Genomic DNA, 24468 nt, shown 5'->3' with positions numbered 1-24468 from the left:
CGGCCAGTGCTCAAACACGCCTGCTACAGAAGATGTGGTACGAATGGCTGGACAATGACAGTGAAGAGTGTGGATTGTGTGCAAAAATATATCTGTTCCGTCTAGTCTAAAAACATTAACCACCTTACAAGCGAGGGAGAAGAAATAAGTAAAAATAAAAAGAGAGAGGGAAATTATCTAGCCAGTAAATATGATTGCAAAAGAACATTGAACAGAGGGTGGCTCAACCCATCTTGCGTGGGACCCTCATTTGGTTTCCTGCCAATCGATATAATGTTTCCAGTATGCACTTTTGGCTGCGGTGTGCATAGAACCCACAAAAAAAAAAAAAAACACAGTTTTGCCGAGTAGAAGCGGTAGCAGAGACTCCTGAGTCTGTTCTTGATAACAGGAAATAGTTGAGGTTAAGCAAGGCGTTAAAGAACTGAATAAGGGTGAAATGGGTCGATGTCGCGTACGATGCGCTTTGAGTCTTAATAGTCGAGATTGTCCAACACGTCCTTGACAAGGAACGTCAATTCATCAGCATGTTCAGCGTCGAAACAGCCGTCGTGTGTAGCGTCAATAGTAAGGGTCTTGAACGACTTAAAAGATTCAGCCGGCCATAGTAGTGTATTGTCCTCAGATCGCTTCTGTGCGAGTATTTTGCGCCGGTCATTGACAAGAGAATCTATGCTCTCGCGGACTGTGCATCTGATCAATGTGACTTCCGTTTCACTGAAATCGAACTCGTCCACTCTGCTCTTTTGGGAGGCCAAAACACCAAGTCCCTGGTGGATATGTTTCCTCATCCTTCCTAACATTTCGGGTACGGACAAGTCTTCCACAAACTCTTCGGTATCGCTGTCGTTGTTGCTCTCTTCGCCGCTGCTGCTATAATAGTCATCTTCAAATAGGCCACATTGAAATAATGGGATCGCAGGGGCATTCATTCGAGTAGCAATAGCATTGTATGTTAATGCTGCCTGTATATCGTGCTGTTTCTTGTCTTGAAATGCTGGAAAGTACCTTGGATTTACTGAATCAATCAGTAAAACGTGTGGTACTTCGTCGCCTTGCGCCTGGAGTATCGCTGCCATCTCCATTGCGATCATGCCACCCATAGACCAGCCACCTAGAAGATAGGGCCCAAAAGGCTGGATCTCACGACGGACAGTTGTAACATATTCCTCTGCCAGCTGCGACAAAGTACCATCCAATGGATTTGCGAACGTTGATGTGAACATTGGTGAGGAGATGCCATATACGGGGCGATCTTCTTCGATCTCGGAGAGGGGGCCGAGAGCAAAGTATGGCAGCGCAAGGCCAGAGATGGCGTGGACGAGAATCAGAGGAGTGAGGTTGGAGTCAGCGTCCCCCTGAAGGAGAGTAATGGTATCCATAGTTCCTTAGTGAAATGGGCGGCCCGAATCGAAGGAAGTCTAGTGAAGAGGATAGATTACTTTCGCTTGGCTCTGAACAAAAGCAGACAAGAAAAAATGGACGCAATGATTCAATCCTGCGTTGTATTCTAGGAGAGAAAATGAATGTATATTGGATTTAATTTAGAGCCGGTCCGGTCCTTGGAAATGCGGGCGGGTGCTTAAATTAATAGAAGACTTGGACAGAGCCTCTCCTCGATAAATTTGGCCTATTTTCTATGTAAATCCTTCTCAGAGTCATGCTGCTTTGAAATAGAAGCATGTCGGTTGTTTTGGACAAAATATCTACATAGGTATCAGCTCTGGGGGCAGTGGGACAGCTTCTGCGACAAGCTTTGCCCTAGCGATATCTCTTTCCAAGTCGACCATGGCTAGCGAGGAAGAGTAGGCGATAGGTAGAAAGTACCGCCAGTGGCCAGAACTCAGGCACAGGGGTTTCAGTGACTAGCAAGGGGCACTCTCGTTACAGCTCCTACACGTGGACATCGTGTGGCATTGAAGGACCAAGGTCGAGGCTTGAAAGTTAGGAATCACTCAGTGTGAGTAAGATTTCCCGGAGCCCACGCGATGCTGCCACGAGAATGGTATTCTAGAAGACGATAGCACAGGGATGACTCTCTTCGACTAGGATGACTTTCATCATCCTTGTCTCCCTGCATAGCAACTCAAAGGATCATGATGCACCTAGCTTTGTTGGTTCGTGAGTTAGCATGCTGTCGTTGCAGTTAATGTTGATGTCGTCGTTGCGATGTTCAAAGCGTGCGAAAAAAAAGGGGTGAAGTGCCGAGCTAGGTCACGTGAAAAATTACTAATGTATTTATACTTAGTCAGCACCTAAAAATAGGCGCAGGAAAAAGTACCGAAACTTTCAGGCAACGTCAACTTTCAGCAACGCAGCTGCTCTACGCATCCTAAGGCCGAGACACAGCGGACATTTCTTGCTTAGCATCCGTGCCGGAAGCACTCGAGATATGGCTTCTCTCCGCACGGAGTCTTCTATTGGAGACCATTCCATGAATGGCTTATGGCGTTAACGGTGGCTGTTCGACATTGAGACAGTATAACTACGATGAAGCATCCTTCGATCTTCATCAATTGTTTCCAGTTAATAAAAGTACACTGAGTACTTGAATATCCATATCTGTCTCAATCGCTAATTCTCACCAAGTTTCGTGCTGGCCTGCGAGACCTACTACTTTGGTTCACCCTCCTTTCCCTCTACTCCAACAGTGACCACACTGACTTGACATCATGCGTGGCATCCTCATCCTTGTCGCCCTGGGGGCTGCGACTATCCCTCAAGCAAGTGCCGCTCCCAATGATAGACAACAGAGCATGATTGATCTACCCTTGAAGCTGTACCAGAATGGTTTCAATACAGACCTAGTCACTATCGGAACACCAGCTCAGGCCACCAGGCTTTTCGTCGATTGGACTTGGATAGGCGCATACACCGTCTCTACTAAATGCAACCATACCAATAATGCTTATGGATGCCTTGCTCCCGGACAGAAGCTGTTCAATGAGACACAATCTACTTCCCTCGTCAACCAGACCAACCTATATCCAACCCGTACATGGAACCCCAACCATTTCTTCATGGACAAGGATCTTACCGCAGTATTTGCTTCCGACATTTATCGCGTTGGTGACCGAGAATCTCGACTTACGCTCCAGCTCTCCCAGTTGAACTGGAAGGCTTCGTTTCCCTACCCATTCAGCGGCATTTTTGGGATGTCTCCTGTCTTTAAGTCAGACAACATGTCCATCCAAGCTCCATTCCACCAGATGGTCCAACAGAAAAAGTTCCATTCTGGCCTTACGTCGTTCATTTATTGCTATAGCGATGAGCCAGGTTATAAGTCACCGTCGAAAGAACGGTGCAACGGAAACGACGGCATTCAAACTCTTGGTGGATACCATCACAGGGATATCGGATGGCGTGGAATCGAGTGGATCAACACTATCGTCTTCCCCATTGTGAATGACATCGACTTCATCTATAACCCGGCTTTCTATAACTATTGGTCTATCCCGGTTACAAAACACTTTATCGGTAATGAAGAGCAGGCTCTCAATACCACCACAGGCTCTGCAGTAGTCTTCGACCATGCCAGTTATGGACGCGGTGCCGCCATGTCTGTTGCCAGTTACAGGCGACTTGTTTCCATTACCAATGCCCAGCCCGTCAACCTTACGATGGCCACCCTTCCTAACAATGGAAAGCAAAAGTTTTACTCTGTTGACTGTGACCGGGTTGATTCTTTCCCTGCTGTGAAGTACCAGTTCGGCAAATGGCGCCGAGTCTGGAGCATCGAGGCCAGACACTACATCTCCAAAGCTAAGACCATGGATGGCAAGGATGTCTGTGTCCTTAACGTTCGTGTTATTGGCCAAGGGGAGAACTTCGTTATCGGAAATCTTGGTGAGAATTTTGCTAAGGACAAGGTTATCCTCTTCGACTTCGAAAAGAACAGAGTTGGCCTCGCCGATTTTCGTGATTAAGCTTTTTCCCAACAATCATTTCTTACGTTTGGCTTGACATCTATCTTTACTATAGACTAATATCTTCGTCTCCAGCTTGCTGGACCGGGGTTTTCACCCTGCACACCTTTTATATACCACAACATTGTAAAGTTGATAGTGAACATAGATCTAATTCCATATAAACCAAGACTTTTACTCTTCGTTTCCTAACCACTCAACTACCTTGTCCCACTCAAATTGGCCTACAATCTGGCACTGGAAACTTCACCTGTGGGTGGGAACCCCATTCCTTTAGATGCGGCCATCTAGTATATCCATATGCATGGCTTGTTGCAACTAGGTGATTTGCATGTAAATCAATAGTTCACAAGTATGCTTTGTATCACCCTCATGATTGGATGCAGCACTTGAGCTGCATTGTATGCCACTAGCTGTTATTCAAATATTGCTGCTTGTTACTTTCATATATCTAGGTATTCCTGCCGACAGAGGAGAGTTCCCATCACTCCTCATTTTGGGAAATCAGTACCGGCAGGCCTTCCAGAACAGAGCTGGATGAATTAGAATACGAGATATCTGTTTGACTAGTTGACTAACTATGTTAAGATCTAAGTATACGAGCCTCGAGGCACTTTCATGATGCCATCATTATTGAACGCTTACATATGGATCCATGGATACATCGTTTCTCATTTTATTAAAACATAGGAAAACTACATGTTATTCCATTTTGGGTTTTTACCTACGTGGGATAAGGAAAGCAGCAGGAATTCAATTGTGTTACACTGCATCGGAAACCATGGACTAGTAACGTTTCAATCTAAAAGTATTCAATGATAGAAAATACCCATGCAAACATTCCTGCAAAGTTTTATTAAAAACAGTCAGACGAGTAGAGGGGGGTGACTAAATAAGGTGACTAAATACATGTATAACATTAAAGGCAGAAAGAAGATAACTAATGTCAATACTTCGTAAATAAAATTAGAAGAAATATCTATTTTTTTCCATCGCTGGCCTCATTGTTGAAGGGATGGGGAGAAGAATCTACTTCCTCTTGGGTTGGATTTTAACGCGAATGTCACCCTTGAGCCATGGGCTTCCAATCTTAGCGAAGTCCAAGTCGGTGGTATTTTGGTTAGCCTCGCCAGCGGGCCAATCCATATCACAGGTCATAACAATTTTGGCAACAATAGTCCTCATCATCATTAGTGCCATCTTCTCTCCAGGACAACGATGACTTCCGGCACCAAATGGTAAATAGCGGATGTTATTGCCTTCATTCATCTTTTTCTGGAGGTTTGGCTCATCGATCCAACGCTCAGGAAGATATTCGTTGGGATTTTCCCAGATGCTTGGGTCATGGTGGGTGATGTAAGGTGAGATAGATACCATGGTACCAGCGGGGATAGTAATGGGCTTCTTAGAATCCGCGTTAGTAAGAGTCTTGGGTTGGCGGGTGAAGCGGAGATCGTTGAAAGCCACGTAATGGCGGACAGTTTCTTTCATTAGGGCACTGAGGAACTCGGATTCCTCGGGGTTCGGGTTGGCAGCTAGTTCTTTGCGAAGACGCTCGAGGTATTGAGGGTTTTTGAGAAGCTAAGCTTGGTTAGCGATTTAAGGACACTGGAAGAACATGGGGAGCCTCACCTCAATGATAGTCCAGGCAACGCCGGCAACAGTACTTGTGTGGGCAGCAAACATGAGAACTGTGTGAAGGGCACTGTATTTGTCCTTTAGATGAGCAGTGACAGGATCACGGAGGGTGTATGAAATGTAGTCCAGTTCTTTCTTCCATTTCTCCGGCTCCTTTTCACGGGCAGCAAGACGGACATTGAATATCTCCTTAGTACGGTCACGGGCAGCCCAGAGCTTTTTAGCGGCTGGATGAGGTAGCCACTCAGGGAGAATGAAGTTCCAGATGCTACCAAGATTCGCTTCCATGACGTGAAGAAGGTCAAAAAGTTCATCAGCAGCATCGTAGAAGTCTGGACCCATCATGCACTGGACAATAATTTTGTGTACAATGTAAGAAGTGTCCTTGAAAAGGTTCAGGGGCTCCTTGCGGTCAGCCCAGTCGGCAATTGCCTTCTCGGTTTCAATGCCAGCTAGATTTGTATAATGTGAGATAGCTGCGTTGTTGGAAATTCCTCTGCTAAGTGATCCAACAAGAACACGAAGCTGGTCGAAGAAGTTTGGGACAACGACTTTGTTCAGGAACACTCCCATGCCGTCACCGAATGACCAAACATCCTGATGAATAGTTAGACGAGATTGTTTACCAGAAGGTACATAGACTACCTACCTCGCGGGCAAAGAGGTATTCCTTATTCAAAGCAGGGCCGTTAAGCCAGATTGTGTTCGTAAGGAGGAGGTTAATTTGAAAGACCTGTCCGTATTTCTTGCCGGACTCACGGACATATTTTTCCATATCCTTAGCATAATCGAGGAGGTTTCCGACAATTGGAATATTTGATTTAACGGACGGGATGCCATCATCCTTGGACCATGCTCGGATTTTGAAGACAATAAAGAGAATGATGATAGTTGGTATTATGTTGATTGGCTGTGTCAAGGCCGTCCGGATGTAGTCAACGAACATGGTGACGGGTGAGACTGCAAATGTAGGATTACTAATGTATGAGCAAACGGGTATCTAGCACCCGATAGAGGTACTGAAAAGAAGATATCACGCAATGGCGAGATGAGATAAACAGAAAAAGCCCGTAGGAATTAACCGGATTCCAGACAGGGTAGACAACGACAGCACGCGTAGGATAGAGCAGAGGTCGTCTATATAAGTTCACGATGCCATATCAACGGGGGTAGCGGGTTTAATAAAAAGCTCCGTGAGGAGAAAAGTGGCGGAAAACCAGCCGCTGAAAGTCACCCATGGAAGAGTCCGGTTGCTTTCCTCCTGGTACAGAGGAATGGGTGGACGTATCGAGCACCCGACGCGTAACGGATCATTATTAGTAGCCTTGTTTCGTGTATCCTGGACTGGCATGCAAATTATTCGAGGAAAAGAGAAATAACAAGTCTTTTATGCAAAGCTAGCTCTCGTCTTGAGCAGTTACAGGCGTAACTTCAGAGTATGGGTGGAAATATCGACACACAGCGTTTCCGGGAGAAACACATTCATAACTTATGGGCTGCATATTGAATACTTTGCTCGCCAACAACAATAACGACTAAAATATACGGTAAGAATTGAGGATGGCGAAAAAGCAAGAATAATAAAAAAAAGAAATTAGACATACGAAAGTCGGGATTCGCTGGTGGTCACCCACCCAACTACTAACCGACCGGCAAGTGGCTTAAGTACAGCTGAGCGGACGGGAAGCTCTGTTTTCCACTTCCTGTGTTCGTATGTGCTAGACTCTTAGTTGAGATGCCTGATATCGAGGGGAGGGCATCTTCGATAATGTTGCTGGTGATTCGATAGACACATTGACGATGGGCTAGTTAATATGAAGCTCAACTAACTAGCTGACTGCAAGGAGCTAGCATCGCTTGTCATGCCTGAAGAGTCATATAGGAGGGAATCCAGTGTTAGCCTATGCAACTCATGCTGAGGTAGAGCAATGGAGAGATGTCTCCAGTCTCCTCGCCTTCATTCTGCGGAGATCTGGCTGCCACGACCCCATAAGATTCCGGAGGTAGTTAAAGCGATACGAGAGGCCGTCTAGACTTTTAGCAGTAAGCAATCCCATGTCGAGCCTTCAGCATGCGCCGAGGCGGTTGCCACATGGGAAGAGCGGCAGGTAGGCAAGCAGAAGGAAACGTAAAGTATGCCAGCGCTGAAAATAGCTTGTTATTATGGAGTAGCAGTTTTCTTATTTCCTTCTTTTTTGCTTGTTGTTTGTTGATATCAAAGTCGACGTTGGAAGTTGAAGTTTCAGCCTCGATGTCTCATAAGTGATTAGTCAGCATGACTGACCTAAACATCAACTTCAACTTCCAAACCTCGACGTCAACCAACCTCATCTCTTCATCCTCAGCCTTTTGCATCGCGGTCTCTGTTCTCGTGTCCATGCATCAAGCTGCCAGTCAGCCCAGAATAATGGGCCCATAAATGTATCAACAGGCATCGGGGCCCCTGCATTCTCTCTGCTGCCATTCGGCCGATCTCGAAAGGTCCACCTGTGCCTTGGTGAATGAATCGTGGACTAGTTATCTCATCAAATCTACGCATCTACACTAAGCACTTACAAGGGTCTACTTTGCGCAGAGTCCACATTTAGCTGCCCTGGGCTGTAGTAGCAGTACAAAATGGGGCAGAACTCGGTATTCGCCCCCGAGCCCACGCGGAGGATTTACCACCAAGGATGCGTTGTTCCTCCAGCCTCGCGTTAAGCGGTTTCAGCCTTTATGCCATGTGCCAGCGCAGCGGGCCTTCCATACCATGATATGGAGTCCCGCATCCTCTTGCAGGGGATAAGCCACGCGAGACTAGGGCTTGATGCATATTAACTTCTCCCTGCATGGAGGAAAAGAATGTCAGCTTAGCTTCGGGTCCCTTTTCTATGGGGCTCTCTTCTCTTGAACTAATGGCAATCAATCTTTCCAAATGCGAACCTTCAAGGGGGCTAGATACATCAGCCCTGGTATCTTGACGGCCACGCTCCCCGAGCTGGCCGACAGAAAGAAGCTTTGGTCTCGAAGACTCGCTTTACCTTCTTTCAGCACATAGCTCGTCTAGCCAATAGGCAGCCTGCATAGGGATCTGGAAATTGCCCGTTATCCTTTTCTGCACGGCGACTTCGACTGTTCCTACCATGCAAGCCTTAGTCAGATTTCAAGATGGCTGAGATGGCTAAGATATCGAGAACAAGTCAAATACCCTTTCTGACCCCGAGATAGCTTCAAAATTTCTTTCCAGAATTAAATCATTGCCGGGCTGATTTGGTTCTCTCTCTGTGTTCTTCTTGATCCTTACTTGCATCTACTTACTCCCACCAAGCTCTCTGCTTCTGGGACCACCTCTTTCACTTCGATACCTCAATATACAAATTGGGGATTCCTTATAGACTTTTTTTTTTCTTCGACTCAGTGCTCTACCAACCATCCAGCGGTTCGACATCGATTATCTGGATATTGTATATTCAAAATACATACTTAGTAACTAATACGCACCATCCGACTGTCCTCTGTCTTGGATTCCAATTCTGAAAAGCATCTGGACATATTCACAACTTCAGGTTAAGTCCTTGCTCCTCTTCTTGATACTAACTTCCAAACGAACTACGCAGCAATGGACACCATGACTAGTACTTCAGGTGTTAACACCCCTTACGTCTCTGACAACGAGACCGTTTCAAGCGCTACTACTGCGCCAACTCCTCGCGATGATTTCAGCGCTGTGATCGGCATGGCCTGCCGTGTTCCAGGTGCTTCTTCTCCTTCCAAACTCTGGGAGAACATCATGACCCAGCGCGATGTTCAGAAGAAGATGCCTTCTGACCGCTTCAATGTCGACGCTTACTACCACCCTGATGGAACCAACAAGGGAACCGTATGTTGATTTTCCGCCTCTTATCACAGACACACTACGGTTTGATTCTAACTTTATTGTAGACCAATGCCAAATATGGTTACTTCCTTGACCAGGACCTTGGTCTTTTTGATGCTGGCTTCTTCCACATCTCTGGCAAGGAAGCTGAGGCCATGGACCCTCAGCAGCGCCTCTTGCTTGAGGTTGTCTACGAAGCATTGGAAAATGGTAAGGTTTATATCCTGCTTTTTCTGAATATCCTAACTAATTACTAATAGCCGGAATTACTCTTGACGAAATCCGGGGCACCCAAACTTCTGTTTATTGTGGTTGTTTCACCAACGACTACAACTCTATGATCACCAAGGATTTGGAGTACTATCCCAAGTACACCGTGACCGGAACTGGTGATGCAATTCTTTCTAACCGTATCTCCTACTTTTATGATTTGCACGGTCCTAGGTAAAGTTCTATTGAAGCAAATGCCTACATCTGCTCCTGTTAACTGACAAATTCCCTCTAGCGTTACTATTGACACCGCTTGCTCCTCTTCTCTTGTTGCTCTGCACCTTGGAAACCAATCTCTTCGCAGTGGTGAATCCGATTTGTCCATTATTGTCGGGTCTGCTCTTCATTTTGACTCAAATATCTTCGTGACCATGACTGATCTTGGTATGCTTTCCGTTGACGGCCGCTGCCGTCACGGCGACAAGGCTGGTAGCGGTTACGTTCGTGGTGAGGGTATCACTGCGGTTGTTTTGAAGCGGCAATCTCGTGCTGAGGTCGAAGGAAATCGAATCCGCTCTATCATCAGGGCATCTGGTGCAAACCATGACGGAAAGAAGCAGGGAATCACTCTCCCATCTGCTCAGGCCCAGGCGGCCTTGATTGAAAGAACCTACAAAGAGGCTGGCCTCAGCCCTGCTGATACTCAGTATGTCGAATGCCACGGTACTGGTACCGCAGCTGGAGACCCCCGAGAACTCCGTGCTCTCAGCTCTGTTTTCGCTTCTACCCGTGACCAGCCCCTCTGGATTGGTTCTGTCAAGACAAATATCGGTCATCTTGAGGGTGCCTCTGGATTGGCGGGTATCATGAAGGCAACAATGGCTTTGGAAAAACATCAAATCCCTCCAAACATGCACTTCAACACCCCCAACCCTGAGGTTGATTTCAAGGGATGGAAGCTGCGCATCCCTACCGAACCTGTTGAGTGGACGGTCCGCGAAGGTGTCGCTAGACGTGTCTCCATTAACAGCTTCGGATATGGAGGCACCAACGCCCATATTATCCTAGAGGAATACAGCCGCCCATCATCCACTAAGCTTGCTCTCCCAGAGCCTTACGCTGAGATGACCAAGGGTCGCCCTTATCTTGCACCGATTACTTCCCACTCCGACAAAGCTGGAAAGCTGATGGCTGATAAACTTGCGGCTTACTTGGAGGCAAACCCTGATATCAGCATTGCAGACTTTGCCACTACCCTTAGCACAGAGCGAAGCATGCATGATTTCCGTTCTTTTGCTTATGGAGCTACCAATGAAGCTGTCGTCAGCAGCCTCAAGGAGCCCCTACCAGTCGCTGCTTGGGTCAGCAAGATGACTTCTGCTCCCCGACTTGGCTTTGTCTTCACCGGACAAGGTGCCCAGTGGTGGGGAATGGGCCGTCAGCTTATTGAAATGAGCCCACTCTTCCGCCAATCCTTAGAGAAGTGTGACGAAGTTCTCCAAGCTCTTCCTGATAAGCCCGATTGGACCGTTGTCGGCGAGCTTCTTCGATCTCAAGAAGATTCTCGCTTGGGTGAGACTCAATTCTCTCAGCCAATTTGCACTGCTCTTCAGCTTGCTTTGATTAACCTCCTTGCTTCCTGGGGAATACGCCCAACCGCTGTTGTTGGACATTCCAGTGGTGAACTGGCTGCTACTTATGCTGCTGGCATTTTGTCCTTTTCTAATGCCATGGTTGCCGCTTACTACCGTGGTCTCTACATGGGCAACGCAGCTGCCAGCTCTGATAGCGTCCCTGGTGCTATGATGGCCGTTGGTCTCACTGAATCTGAAGTTACCAATGAGCTCAAGCCATACGCTGGCCGCATTGCAGTTGCTGCTATGAACAGTCCTACTAGTTTCACTGTGTCTGGAGACGAAGATGCTGTTGTTGAACTTCAAGCTAAGCTCTCTGAGCGCAAAGTCTTCGCTCGTCGTCTCCAGGTTGGCCAAGCTTTCCACAGTCACCACATGCTTCCTCTTGCCCCTGGATATGAGCGTGCTTTGAAGAATCACCCTGGATTTGCTCCTCAACCTCCAACTGCTCGCATGTTCTCTAGTGTCACTGCCCGGGTTGCTGACTATCAGTCCATGGGACCAGCTTATTATGCCGCCAACATGACTGGTCAAGTCAAGTTTTCTGACGCTCTTACCGGAATTGTGCTCAATGAGGATGATGAGCAAAATATTGATGTTTTGGTTGAAGTCGGCCCTCATCCTGCTCTTAAGGGACCTTCCAACCAGACTCTTAACTCGCTTAACATCAAACTTCCATACATCGGAGTTCTTGACCGTAAGGTTGCTGCTTATGATAGCATCCTTAGCGCTGCCGGTCAGCTATTTGCTATGGGATACCCTGTTGACGTCCCTGCTGTTAACCAGGACAAATACATCGATGCCAACAACAATCTTGTTACCGTTGACAGTGGTAACAAACTTCTTGACTTCCCTAGTTATGCCTGGGACCACCAGAGATACTGGTCAGAAACCCGTGTCATCAAGAGCCACCGTCTTCGCAAATTCAGACATCAAATTCTCGGTGCTCAGATGCCCGGATGCCTCGAAGACCGCCCCAGATGGCGAAACTATCTCCGTTTGGCTGAGATGCCATGGTTAGTGGATCATGCTGTTTCTGGAAAAGTTGTCTTCCCCGGAGCTGGATACATTACCATGGCCATTGAGGCTGCTATCCGCCTTGGTAATCCTGAAGACCCAATCAAAGAGATCCACCTTCGTGACATTGCTATCAAGTCTGCTCTCATGGTCAGCAACAGTGACTTGGGTACCGAAGTTTTGCTGGAACTTCGCCCAGCTACAGAATCAGCTAAGACTGTTTACTCAACCTGGAAAGAATTCGCCATTTTCTCCTTTGATGGTGACTCTATGAGGGAGCACTGTACTGGTCTGATTCAAGTTGAGATGGGTGAAGAACGTCCCGTCAATCGCATTAAGCAGCGAGCTCCTGCTTCAGAGCTTCGAGCCAGCAGCAACAGAACCTTGGCTCACACAAAATATTACCAACGACTTGCTACCATCGGCCTTCACTATGGACCGGCTTTCCAGTGCCTTAGCGGGAATGTGGAGTGTGGTAAAGGCTTCGCAACTGGAGAAATCACCTGGGAGCCTAAGAGGGTTTCCACTGGTGATGACTCCAGCGCCAGTGTGCTTCATCCTACCTTCTTGGATTCCTCCCTCCACCCAATCTTCGCTGCAGTGGAAGGTCTCATGGGCCACAGTATTACGGAGTCCTTTATCCCTACTTTCATGCGCTCTTTGAAAATTTCTGGTCTTCTTAACCGTAAGGAGTACAAATGCGATGGATTCAAGGCCAACGTTGCTGTCGACAGCTGGATGCACGGACCCCGTGTTGCCATTAGCAATATTGGTATTGAGTCCAAGGAGGGCCAGCTTCTTGCGGATATTGAAGGTCTAGAACTCACCAGCCTTGGAAGCGATGCTGATGACCAGCAGAAGAGAACTCTTTTCTTCGGCATCCAGTGGAAGCCGGCTTTCGAGTTCCTGACTCCTGCTCAAGCCCAGAACCTCAGCGTCCCTGAGATTGTTGACCTCTACGTCCACCAGAACCCTAATTTGCACTTCCTTCACTACTCTGACTCCCATACCTCTACCTTGGACATCCTGAACCATCTTGGTGGCTCTAATGGAGAGAGGCGCAAATTCGGCAAAATGACTGTGGTGCCAGTTGGTTCAGCGGAGGAGGCAAGCTTCTCTCCCCTTGTTGAACGCTGGAATGGCCTTGTTTCGCTCGAGGTCACTCTTGATGAGAAGTTTGATGTGATAATAATCTCCTCTTCAGCTGAAGCTGCTTCCATTGAGAATCTCCATGAGAACGGCCTTGTTATATCCCATCCTGCAAAGGCTCCCACTGCCGACAACCTTAGACAATTATGGGCCACTTCGGATGTGGCCGTCTTGAAGGGCGGTGATGAATCAGTGTTCACTCCTGAGACTCTTACCATTCTCATGCCATCTAATCCATCTACAGAGACTGAAGCTCTCGCCAAAAGAATTGAATCGACCACCTCAGCAAAGGTTACTAGAAAAGACTTCCTGTCTCTCAGAAATGGCACACGAATGGACGACAATGTTATTTCTCTCTACGCCCTCGATGTAAACATCTTCTACGATGAGCCATCCAAGGCTTTGAACGAATTCAAGGCAGTCCAGTCCCTCACAAGCGATGCAAACCGCAACATTGTTTGGCTTAGCCAGGGTACCTTCATGGATTGCCCCTGCCCAGAGCAAGCTATGTTCCCAGGCCTTGCTCGCTCTGTTCGTCATGAAACTGAAGACTTGAGAATTGCAATTCTTGATATAACTAAGTCTGCTAAAGCTGATCTCTCTGCCGATCTCATTCTCCGCATCCTCAACCCAACCCTCCATGAAGAAGAAATTGCGCTTCGAAATGGCCAAATCCATGTCTCCCGATTGCACGCAAATGATGAGTTGAACTCTAAGATTGCCGGAGGCTACAATCACCAGGCCACAATACAACCACTTCACCAGAAGAACAGGCCACTCAAGCTCGTTATTGGCCGACCTGGCCTCTTGGAAACCCTGTCATTTGCAGATGATACTGAAATTACCGATGAACCTCTCAAAGATGACGAGCTTGAAATCGCTGTTAAGGCATCAGCTATCAACTTCCGTGACATTGCTCTCAGCATGGGTATTATTGAAGATTACAAACTTGGAGACGAATGTGCTGGTGTTGTCATTCGCAAGGGATCCAAGGTTTCGGACGAAGACTTCCAGATTGGTGACCGTGTCGTCGCACTCCGCCCTGGTGAGGGTGCTCACCGGACAATTGCTCGGAACCCAGCCTGTTACTGCGCCAAGATTGGTTCTCTAACCTTTGCACAGGCTGCAGCCTTTCCTCTGGTTCTCTCCACTGCGTATTTCTCTCTTGTTGAGGCCGCGAGGCTTAAGGAGGGCGAGACTGTGCTCATCCACGCAGCTGCTGGAGGTGTTGGACAGATGGCAATTCAGGTAGCTCAATTAGTTGGAGCCAAGATTATTGCCACCGTCGGCTCTCAATCCAAGAGAGATCTCCTTAAGAACACTTATGGCCTTACTGACGACCAAATCCTCAACTCCCGTGACGACTCGTTCGTTGAGGGCGTCCACCGCCTTACCAACGGATGGGGTGTGGACGTTGTCCTTAACTCCCTCGCTGGAAAGCTTCTCCATGCCACATGGACCTGTCTGGCTCCATTTGGTCGATTCATTGAAATCGGCAAGCGAGATATCCACCAGAACAGCAAGATCGACATGGACCCATTCAGAAAGAATGCTACTTTCGCCAGTGTCGACTTGGTTACTATGTTCAACTTGAAGAACCGATCAATTGCTACGAAATTGTTCAAGGAATGCTGTGAACTCTTCCAGCAAGGAAAGATTCGCTCCATCCCTACCGTGGAGCTCGAATATGCCGAGTGCGAGAAAGCATTCCGCATGCTCCAGCTTGGTAATGTCGCTGGTAAAGTCGTTCTCGTTCCTGGAGATGATAACCAAGTCCTTGTACAGCCAAACACCAATGATAGCAAGGCAACTCTCAAGTCTGACAAGACATACCTCCTTGTTGGTGGTCTGGGCGGTCTCGGCCAGAAACTTGCTGAATGGCTTTACCGCCGAGGAGCTCGGAAACTGGCATTCCTTTCTCGATCTGGTGCGGACAAGCCTGAAGCCAAGGCTGTTGTCCAATGGCTTGAAGACAGAAATGTCAACGTTCAAGTGTTCAAAGCCGATGTAGCCAACTTCGATGGAGTTAACAACTGTGTCCTAGCCATAAAGGATAACCTTGCGGGTGTCTTCCAGGCTGCCATGGTTCTTCAAGATTCGCCCTTTGACAAGATGTCTTTCGATCAATGGAGAATTTGCACCACCCCTAAAGTTATGGGAACATATAACCTTCATAAGGCTACCCTTGATATTCCTCTCGATTTCTTCGTTTGTTTCTCCTCCCTTTCTGGAGCCGTTGGAACTAAGGGACAAGGAAACTATGCTGCCGCAAACTCTTACATTGATTCCATTTGCCGATACCGACGAGAGAACGGCCTGCCTGCCACTACCATGGATATCGGTATGGTCGTTGGTATCGGTGCTGTGTCTGAGGATGCCCAGCTTCAAGCTGTTATGGAGAGAGTTGGCTATGACCCGGTCAATGAAGAAGAGTTGTTCCATCAGATCGAAACATCCGTTTCTTGGGACCAGTACAAGACTCTTGACAGCAATGGCTTCGATGCCCACCAAACAATCACCGGTCTTAACATGAGACGTCCTGACTACTACTGGACTTCCGGCCCACGCATGAAGAACATCTACCAGAACCATGACTTCACTTCTTCCGGTAATCTCGGCAAGGCCCAGAAGAGTGTTATGGCCCTTCTTCGCGCCGCAGACACCGCTGATGATAGGCTCAATATTCTAATCGATGCCTTCATCGAGAAAATTGCCCTCATCCTGTCAATCGATATTGAAAACGTCCAACCTAGTCGCAGTCTTGCTGATTACGGTCTTGACAGTATTGTCGCCATTGAAATTCGTAAATGGTTCTTCAAGACTGTTGGCGTTGAACTCGCCCTATTCGACGTCCTTGGAAGCTCAAGCATTCGCGGCTTGGTTGAAAAGGTGTCCGAAGCTGTTGTGTTGGAAGAGGCCGAGACCGAGGATACCTCCAAGCAGCAAACCTCCTCGCGCACTGCTAGATCATCCAGCACCAAGAATGCTGGAGATCATCCACTTGGTGAAAAATCCTTCAAAGTTTCTCCTGGAGATGAGGTTCCTATGTCAACTTTCCAGAGAAGATTGTGGTTCATTCATAACCTGATTGAAGACAAGTCCTTCTTAAACTTGCCTCTATGCGCCACTATCAAGGGCAAGCCTGACATTCAAGTCTTCCAGATGGCCCTTGAGGAACTCAAGCGACGAAATGACGTTCTTCGCACTGCTTACTTTGAAGGAGAGTCCTTCGCCCAGCAGATGGTTACCGATGACTGCTCTGTGGAGCTCAACTTCCTCGATTTCACCGATGCTCACGATGTTGAAGCCGATATTGAGGATTTCATTGAAGAACAAACCCATGAACCCCTTGACATTGAAAACGGCGAGAACATTCGCTTTACTCTCATCCAAACTGGAGAAGAGGAGTTCACGGTAGTCACTATCGCTCACCACATCTCCTTCGATCGTGGTAGCAGTGAGTCTCTTCTAGACCAAGTTTGCAACTTATATAACTGCCTACGCAACGGTGACGATTTGGATGGCGTCAAACAACCCGCAGCTTCATACTCTGAATTCACCATGTGGCACAACGAGCGTCTTCAGTCTGAAGAGCAACAAAAGGATGTCGACTTCTGGAAGGCCAAGTACCATGATCTTCCCGGCCCTACGAAGCTGCTTCCATTTGCAAAAGCAGAGCGACCAGAGTCTAACGACTATAAGAGGAGCATACACCAAGGCCTGCTAAAGAAGGGAGCCCACCAGAGAATGAAGAGAGTCTGCGCCCGGCTTGGAATAACACCTGCCCAGTTCCTCATGGCCGCATTCAGAGCTTTCATCTACCGCTACACTGAGCAGGATGACTTGACTATCCACATGATTGATGGAAACAGACCTCACCCATCTGTCAGCGACACCGTTGGATTCTTTGTCAATGTTATCCCCGTCAGATGCGCCACCAACAACGATACTGACTTTGAGAGCTTCCTCCGCGAAATGAGCGGTTTGATTCTCGAATCTCTATCTCATTCCAATGTTCCATTCGACCTTATCGTTGATGCAGTTGGTGTTCCAAGAAACCCTGCATACTTCCCACTCGGCCAGGTTGTTGTGAACTACCAGATGCATGGAAAGATCCCAACCTACTCTACTGATGATTTCAATATGATTGATATTCGAGGAAAGGATGTTCCCACTGCCAGCGAAATGCAGCTCGAGGCCACCGAGGACCCCGATGAAGGGCTTAAGCTTTCCCTCGAGTTCTCCAGCACCTTGTACGGCAACTCTGAAATGGAGCGTTTCTTGGACAACTTCATTGCCTTCATGAACAGCGCCATTCGCGACCATCGCCAACCAATCTCCGAAATTTCAATGGTTGGACCAAAGGAGCTCTCTCACTTGAAGAACAATTTCTTCGCCATGGACTTCACTGAGAACACCTGGGAGAACCAGTCTGTCGCTTCCCGCATCATGGACATCGCGCGCCAATACCCCAACGATGTGGCCATTGAGACCTCTAACGGAAGTAGTATCAGCTACAAGACCCTCGTTGAGAAAGCGGAGAAAGTTGCTGCTGCAATTGAATCTAAGGGAATTGATTCCGGATCTAAAATTGGTATTTTCTCGACTCCTGGAGTGAACGCTATTTCCGCAATGATCGGTACTCTCTTTGCTCGCTGTGGTTATGTTGCCCTCGACCCAAGCTTCGCTACTGAGCGTCTCTCTTTCATGGCCAATGACTCCGGAATGAAGCTTCTTTTGACTGAAAAGGAGCTCGAGGCCAGAGCTAGAGAGATTTCCAACAAGTCCAACTCTCCGTTGGACTCCGTTGTGATGGAGAACATCCCGGAATCACCACAGCCTATTCAAGGGCCCCTCAAAACTGCGAACAATGACCCATTCTACATGATCTACACCTCGGTAAGTTTCTTCTCCTCTACCCAACCCTCCCATGAGGAATACTGCTTCTCGTCAAGAATATTTTTTGAGAGAGAAATTTGATTTTAATGTATTCAAAGGGAAGCACAGGCACCCCAAAAGGTGTAGTCTTGAGTCAATCAAACACTCAACAGATGCTCAGCACCCTGCATCACGACTATAAATTTACCACCAAAGACCGTTTTCTTCATCATTCTTCTATTTGTTTTGATTTATCTATTGTTCAAATTTTTTCTGCACTTACCTGCGGCGCCCGCGTCTGCGTTGCTACCGCTGCTACTCGAAAGGACCCTGTTGCTCTCGCCAAGTACATGGAATCCTCTCAGGTTACTGTTACCTATTTCACTCCTACTCAATTTGCCCTTCTCATTGAAAACGCAAAGCCATGCCTCCAGAACATCCGCAAATATCGAATTGCTTACTTCGCTGGTGAACGACTGCCAGTCCGCGTGGCCAGGGCCTTCTACGATCTCGGAACCCCAGCTGTGGTCCTGAACACCTGGAGTCCCAGTGAGCTTGTGGTCCAAACAACCATCCAACATGTTGAATACCCTAGCGAAGATGAAGTCAGCATCCCAATTGGATTACCCATGGCAAACACACGACACTACATTCTTGACAAGAACTGCCAACCCCTCCCTGAGGGATTCATCGGCGAGATAGTTGTTGGAGGAGCTCAAGTTGGCCTTGGATACCTTAACCGACCAGAAGCAAACCGAAGCTCGTTCGTAGCCGATCCTTTCTGCTCCGAAGAAGACCGTCAAGCCGGCTGGACAAGAATGTTCCGAAGTGGTGACAAAGGCCGGTTCCGCCCAGACGGAAGCCTGGAGTTCCATGGTCGCATCGCCGGTGACAAGCAAATCAAACTTCGAGGCTTCCGTATAGATCTTGGTGAAGTTGAACAGAGACTATTTGTGGAATCCAAGGACGAATCCGGAGAGCCACAGATTGTCGATATTTCCGTCGTTGCCCGTTCGCCCACCACTGCTGATCCTCAGGATATCACTGATAACCGCCAACTAATTGCATTCGTTGTTACCAAGAAGCCATTCGCCGACCAGAAGAGCAAGCAAGCATTTGCGTTTGACCTGAACAACAAGGCAGGGTGCCATCTTAACAACTATATGCTTCCGAACGGTTACCAATTCCTCGATGCTCTCCCAGTCACCATTGGTGGGAAAGTTGATCGCCAACGTCTCCTCAACTGCGACCTTTCCCTAACCTTCCCTACCGCCGCAACCGAGACGGTTGAATCTCAAGCGCCAGCACCAAATGATAGGCCTGATGATAAACTTGTCAATACCGTCTTGCAAGGCTTCCAGGAAATCCTGAAGCTGCCCGAGGATCAAGAAATTGGAGTCAATGATAGCTTCTTTGAGCTCGGTGGCCAGAGTATCCTTATGCTCAGGCTGCAGGCCAGGCTCAAGCGTGTCCTCAAAGTCACTCCAACCCTTGCAATGATGTTTGAAAAGCCGACCCCTATGGGCATTGCTCATGCCATCTGGAGCAAATCCAAGGATGCCACTGACGGCGAAATCGACTGGGACAAAGAAACCGAATTGATTGACGCTCCTCAGTATACCTTAGACCAAAGCCTACCCGACATTTCCCCCTCTCAGATTACTGATGTTCTCCTTACCGGTGTTGAGTCCTTCCACGGAATCCACATGCTTGCTACTCTACTCCGTGAAAGCCCCCAGTTGACAATCCATGTTCTTGGCCTTGAGGAGCCGATGACCTCCGAGGATGTTTTCAAGGTGCTGGACCAGTGGGATTTACTGCAGTTCTTCCCTGACCGCGACGCTGTCACGTCCCGCATCCAATGCGTCCCTGGCGCGATGGCTCACCCACACCTGGGATTATCAACTTCCGACTTCAAAAAACTTGGCCAGACCATCCAGGCCATCTACAACTTCGCCTCTCACGTCTCACTCCTTCAGTCCTATGACGACCTTCGAAGCTTTAATGTTGAACCCATCCGCGATATCATCGAACTTGCGACATTTGGCAGGGTTAAGATTCATATCCATCACCTCTCTACCTGGTCTGTTATGCACATTCAATCCTGGCAGACTACCATCCGCAAGCGAAGAGGTCGCCCGGTTACCCAAGAAACCAGTGCCAGCCATTTCACCCCCGAAGGCACTAGTCGCTTTGGCTACTTCAAATCACGATGGGCATCCGAGATGTTGATTGAAAAGGCTGCGTCTCGAGGCATTCCCTGCACCATTTACCGAGCCTCTGCCATAACTGCAAGCACGGAGACGGGAGGAATCGAGCCGGACGACAGCTTTGCGCGCCGCATGGTTCTCGGCATCGTGGAGTCCAACGGCATCCCCAAGATCGGCCAGCGCGGCCTCGAGTTTGTGATCGACTTTATCCCGATCGACTACATGACTAAGTGTGTGCGTGCTCTGTCACTGTCTGACGGACTAAGCCGTCAAGAGAACGTTGCTACAATCCACCACATCACCAACCCAAGCCCGGTCAAGACCCCTCAACTGGTCGATATGATGGCTGAGATCAAGTCTGACCCGAGCGTGAAGGCAGAGATCCTAAGCAAGGACGACTGGCTTGACGGAATGCAGCGTATTGACACCGAGCCAGGCGCGGAGATCCGATGGACTGTGCTCAAGAGCTACTTCGAGGTCGGCCACAACATGTTTGCGCTGGACCAGAGGAAGACCAAGGCGATACTCAAGGACCTGGGAGTCGAGCCCTGCTTCAGCATCGGAGTTGATGTCCTGAAGGCTGTTTACGAGAAGGAGAAGATGGCTCGCACGCCTAAGGCGTAGGCAGCCACTACTCCCGGCAGGCAAACCAACGACCAACCAAGATATCAAGAGCAAAAAGAACCAAAAAGTGAATGAACCAGAGAGCAAAATACCAGAGAATGAGAACCAACAGCCCAAGCAAAACACCGCCCTCACCGTCCCTTTCGAGTTGTTAGCGAGGAGTTGGGGAGTTGCATGATTTATGTCGAAAACCGCCCGAAACAAAAAAAAAAAATTGCAAACGAGAAAATAAAGAAACGAAAAAAAAAAAATAACTATTTCCTTTGTCACTGCGAGATAATCCGCTATGGAGCACCTAATGTTTGTCTGTCTTGTTTAATATTCTGTTTCTTTCTTTCGTGGGTTCCGGCATGATGCTGGCTCGTCGTCGCCGGCGGTCCATATTTTTTGTCCCTTTAACGGAGCGAGCCACCGAGAAGAGCGTCACCAGCCTGCCCGGCAACGATGTTCGATCTGGGTCTCGCCGTTTGTGTTTTAGAATAGCTAGCATATAGACCGCGTGAATATAGACTGCATTTCATCCATACTCCGAGTGTTCCAGCAAATCCGCAAAGGGGCCGTCCCGCGTCCTTCTAGAAGCCTGAGAAGCAACTCTACGGGAAGAGCCGCACCGCCGCCACCACCACCATTAACTACTCCGTACCGTATCAGAATATCAAATAATATCAAATAATAATAGCCACTGGATAGCGAGCAAACAGCAGACTCCGGCTCTTTCTTCGTCCCCGCCGTCGCCTCGTCGAATCAGACAGCCAGAGTGACGGGCGGCTTCGTGACTGTGTGTGGCTCCTGAGGACATCCGCTTCTGGCCCTTCCCTGCGATAAGGCTGACCCCCCCGGCCTCCTTTTTGCTTCTTCTTCTTCTTGTTCTTCCGCCAGCATCTCCATCGCGCAACCACCAGCCAGCCGTGGGACGAGCCAACCAACGACGACGGACACGACGACGGCGAGAGGCACACTAGCCGGGGACTAACGACGGCCAAACCAGGGATCGCAGTCGCCCGCCTGGCCTGTCGGATGCCTGCGCCGGCCTCTATCAAAAGGGTGGCTGCCTGCTGCCTGCTGCCTGCTGCCTGCCTGCGCCGTCCCCTTGACCGCGGCGCCCACGACGGCACGCCTGACGGAGGGAAGGGATATGAGATATAAGGACGGACTGCGGCCCCTCCTCTCCCGCTTCAGCTTCCTGCGTGCTAACAAAGACGCAGGTTGAGACAGGCACGAAGACCAGCAGAGGGAAAACGACCGAGACGCCGCGCTGCCCTGCTCCACCGCGGAGGACAGAAGGACTGAACCCAGAGCCCACTTCGTCTGCCCATTTGCCGCTGCCGGGATCCAGGGCAGACGCAGCCAGCACAGAAGAGAAGAGACTCACACCGGACGGGCCTTGTCTGGCTCCCTGGATGCGCCCTTCTTGACCTTGCCCTGATGCCGGCCGCGGTCTCGGCTTAGAGAAACTCTGGCCTGCTTGCTTTTTCCTTTGCCCTCGCTTGGTTTGCACCGCCCGGCCTGTCTTTTTTTTTTTTTTTTTTGTCATATCTGATGCGCCGGAGATTTGATATATAACCATCTATACGCGCCCCCCCTCGTCGCCGGACAGAACTCCCACCATATCCGATAAGTCATAAGAAAGGCAGAGGAAGACCATAACCCACTGGAAGGGGAGGACAAGAAAAAGGCCCTACGACAGCACAATCGGTCGATCGACTTGGAAACCGGGAGCAGCAGCAGCAGCAGCGCTAACAGCATGTTTGAGGGCTTCTCGTTCCCGGCTCCTGCGCTGCCTGCAGTGCAGCCCGAGATCGATAGCCTGCAGTTCCAGTGCGACAGCAACCTGGTCTCGCCTCTATCCTCTCGGTGTCCTTCGCCCCGGCTGCCGTCGCCGTTGAATTCGCGGGACTTTCCTCGTCTCAACCGCCGGTCGAGGCAGTTCCCTCACTATCACCACCATCACCACCAGCAGCAGCACCTCGGCCCTGCACCCACATCCATTCCCGCAGAGTACTCGGCAGAGCGCAGCCAGCGGTTCTCTATCGGCTCCCTGACGAAGCAGCTGCATGCTCACTCGCTCGAAACCGGCGGCGGCCAGGACGGCGGCAGCGACAGCGACGACGGCGGGCGGTGGCTGCCCATAACCCCCCCACGGTGCTCGACCGATGCCCAATATCAGACCTTCGCCCTGCTGGATGCGCTGCCTGCTCAGTCAAGAACGGAGAACGACCTGGTCAGGTTGTCGTCGCCGTTCTATCCTCCGCCCCTAGACTCCACTGCCTCGCCTCCTCCGAGTCCCCGAGACGCCCATGTCATCGACCATGGCCATGATCGTGGTGAGCATGGCAAACTGCCTTTGCAAGATCAAGATAAATCCTCCGAGATATTCTACTCCTCCATGCCCCACAGCCGATCAAGCATTGTCGATAATGGTGATAGCATCAATAATATCAATAATATCGAGGATGCTGACCGGCCAGGCGACGTCCGGTACCAGCGTGAGAAGTTCTCGATGCTGCAATGCGCCTCCTCCTCCATCGCCGACACCGTCCGTCTCGCCCTCCTACTAGACAGTGGCGTTGACTGTTCCCCGGATCGTCGTCGGTCCTCATACGCATCAGCAGCAGCAGCATCAGTAGCTCCTGGAGAGTCCTGCGATGCAGCCGCGGGCTATATCAGCGACGATCAGCACCCCAGCTCCCTCCCGCCGTCACGCACGCCTTCGAGAAGACGGCTGCTAAAGCAAAAACACCCTAATAATGACAACCACGCTCACACCCCTCTGGCGAGCGGGTGCGCAACATCGAGTCGCTTCTCCGGCGCTGGCAGCAAGGGGAAGGTCGAGAAGTCGCAGCACCACGGCCACAGCCACAGCAGCACCGGCACATCAACACCCAACCCGAGTAGGAAGTTCGGCAAGTCGCAGTATGGTCTTCGGCGGAGGAGTCTGCTGCTGGCCGCTGTCACAGCGGTTCTTGAACAGGAGGTGGCGGAGTCCAACAGGATGCAAGACTGAAAAGAAAAAAAAGTGCTTATATAGAATAACCCAGTTCTCTTCTCTATTCCTATACACCATAAAAACCCCATAGCATGACGACGGAGATACCCGAGTCCTAGCCTTAAGAGACTCCGTCGAATTACACAAGGCGCTTTTGTAACCGATATGAACTCCAGATCCGATCTTGAATTATCAACTATTGTTTGCAGAGAGAACAGAAATCTAACAGTCAAAAAGGAAAAGAAAAATGTAATTTGACAAAAAAACAAAAGAAACGACAGCAAGATAGAGAGGGAAACGGTTCCAGGGGTAACAAACGAAAGGGGGAAAAAAAGAGAGA

At 49.2% G+C, this 24468-nt stretch overlaps 5 protein-coding genes across 5 annotated transcripts; 3 read left to right on the top strand and 2 right to left on the bottom strand.

Annotated features, from left to right (window-relative positions):
• Positions 1-473: 473 nt before the first annotated feature.
• ARB_07537 (polyketide synthase, putative) lies at positions 474-1382 on the bottom strand (the record flags this gene model as incomplete). Its single annotated transcript, XM_003014186.1, has 1 exon — positions 474-1382. The coding sequence occupies one exon, from the start codon at positions 1380-1382 to the stop codon at positions 474-476; it is 909 nt and encodes a 302-aa protein (XP_003014232.1).
• A 1290-nt stretch (positions 1383-2672) lies between these two features.
• ARB_07536 (uncharacterized protein) lies at positions 2673-3926 on the top strand (the record flags this gene model as incomplete). The annotated part of the gene is made up of 1 exon (XM_003014185.1): positions 2673-3926. The coding sequence occupies one exon, from the start codon at positions 2673-2675 to the stop codon at positions 3924-3926; it is 1254 nt and encodes a 417-aa protein (XP_003014231.1).
• A 1029-nt stretch (positions 3927-4955) lies between these two features.
• ARB_07535 (uncharacterized protein) lies at positions 4956-6510 on the bottom strand (the record flags this gene model as incomplete). Its single annotated transcript, XM_003014184.1, has 3 exons — positions 4956-5507; positions 5559-6161; positions 6214-6510. 3 exons carry the CDS (start codon positions 6508-6510, stop codon positions 4956-4958), a joined length of 1452 nt encoding a protein of 483 aa, XP_003014230.1.
• A 2652-nt stretch (positions 6511-9162) lies between these two features.
• ARB_07534 (LovB-like polyketide synthase, putative) lies at positions 9163-21142 on the top strand (the record flags this gene model as incomplete). The annotated part of the gene is made up of 5 exons (XM_003014183.1): positions 9163-9423; positions 9486-9630; positions 9681-9864; positions 9926-18329; positions 18482-21142. The coding sequence occupies 5 exons, from the start codon at positions 9163-9165 to the stop codon at positions 21140-21142; spliced, it is 11655 nt and encodes a 3884-aa protein (XP_003014229.1).
• A 1744-nt stretch (positions 21143-22886) lies between these two features.
• Positions 22887-24146, top strand: ARB_07533 (uncharacterized protein; the record flags this gene model as incomplete). The annotated part of the gene is made up of 1 exon (XM_003014182.1): positions 22887-24146. One exon carries the CDS (start codon positions 22887-22889, stop codon positions 24144-24146), a length of 1260 nt encoding a protein of 419 aa, XP_003014228.1.
• Between the last annotated feature and the right edge of the window lie 322 nt (positions 24147-24468).

The sequence above is a fragment of the Trichophyton benhamiae genome, assembly GCF_000151125.1.
Source record: "Trichophyton benhamiae CBS 112371 chromosome Unknown Abenha-F-W-01a06.fp72, whole genome shotgun sequence".
Taxonomy (NCBI): domain Eukaryota; kingdom Fungi; phylum Ascomycota; class Eurotiomycetes; order Onygenales; family Arthrodermataceae; genus Trichophyton; species Trichophyton benhamiae.
This window is presented reverse-complemented; position numbering and strand designations above follow the sequence as displayed.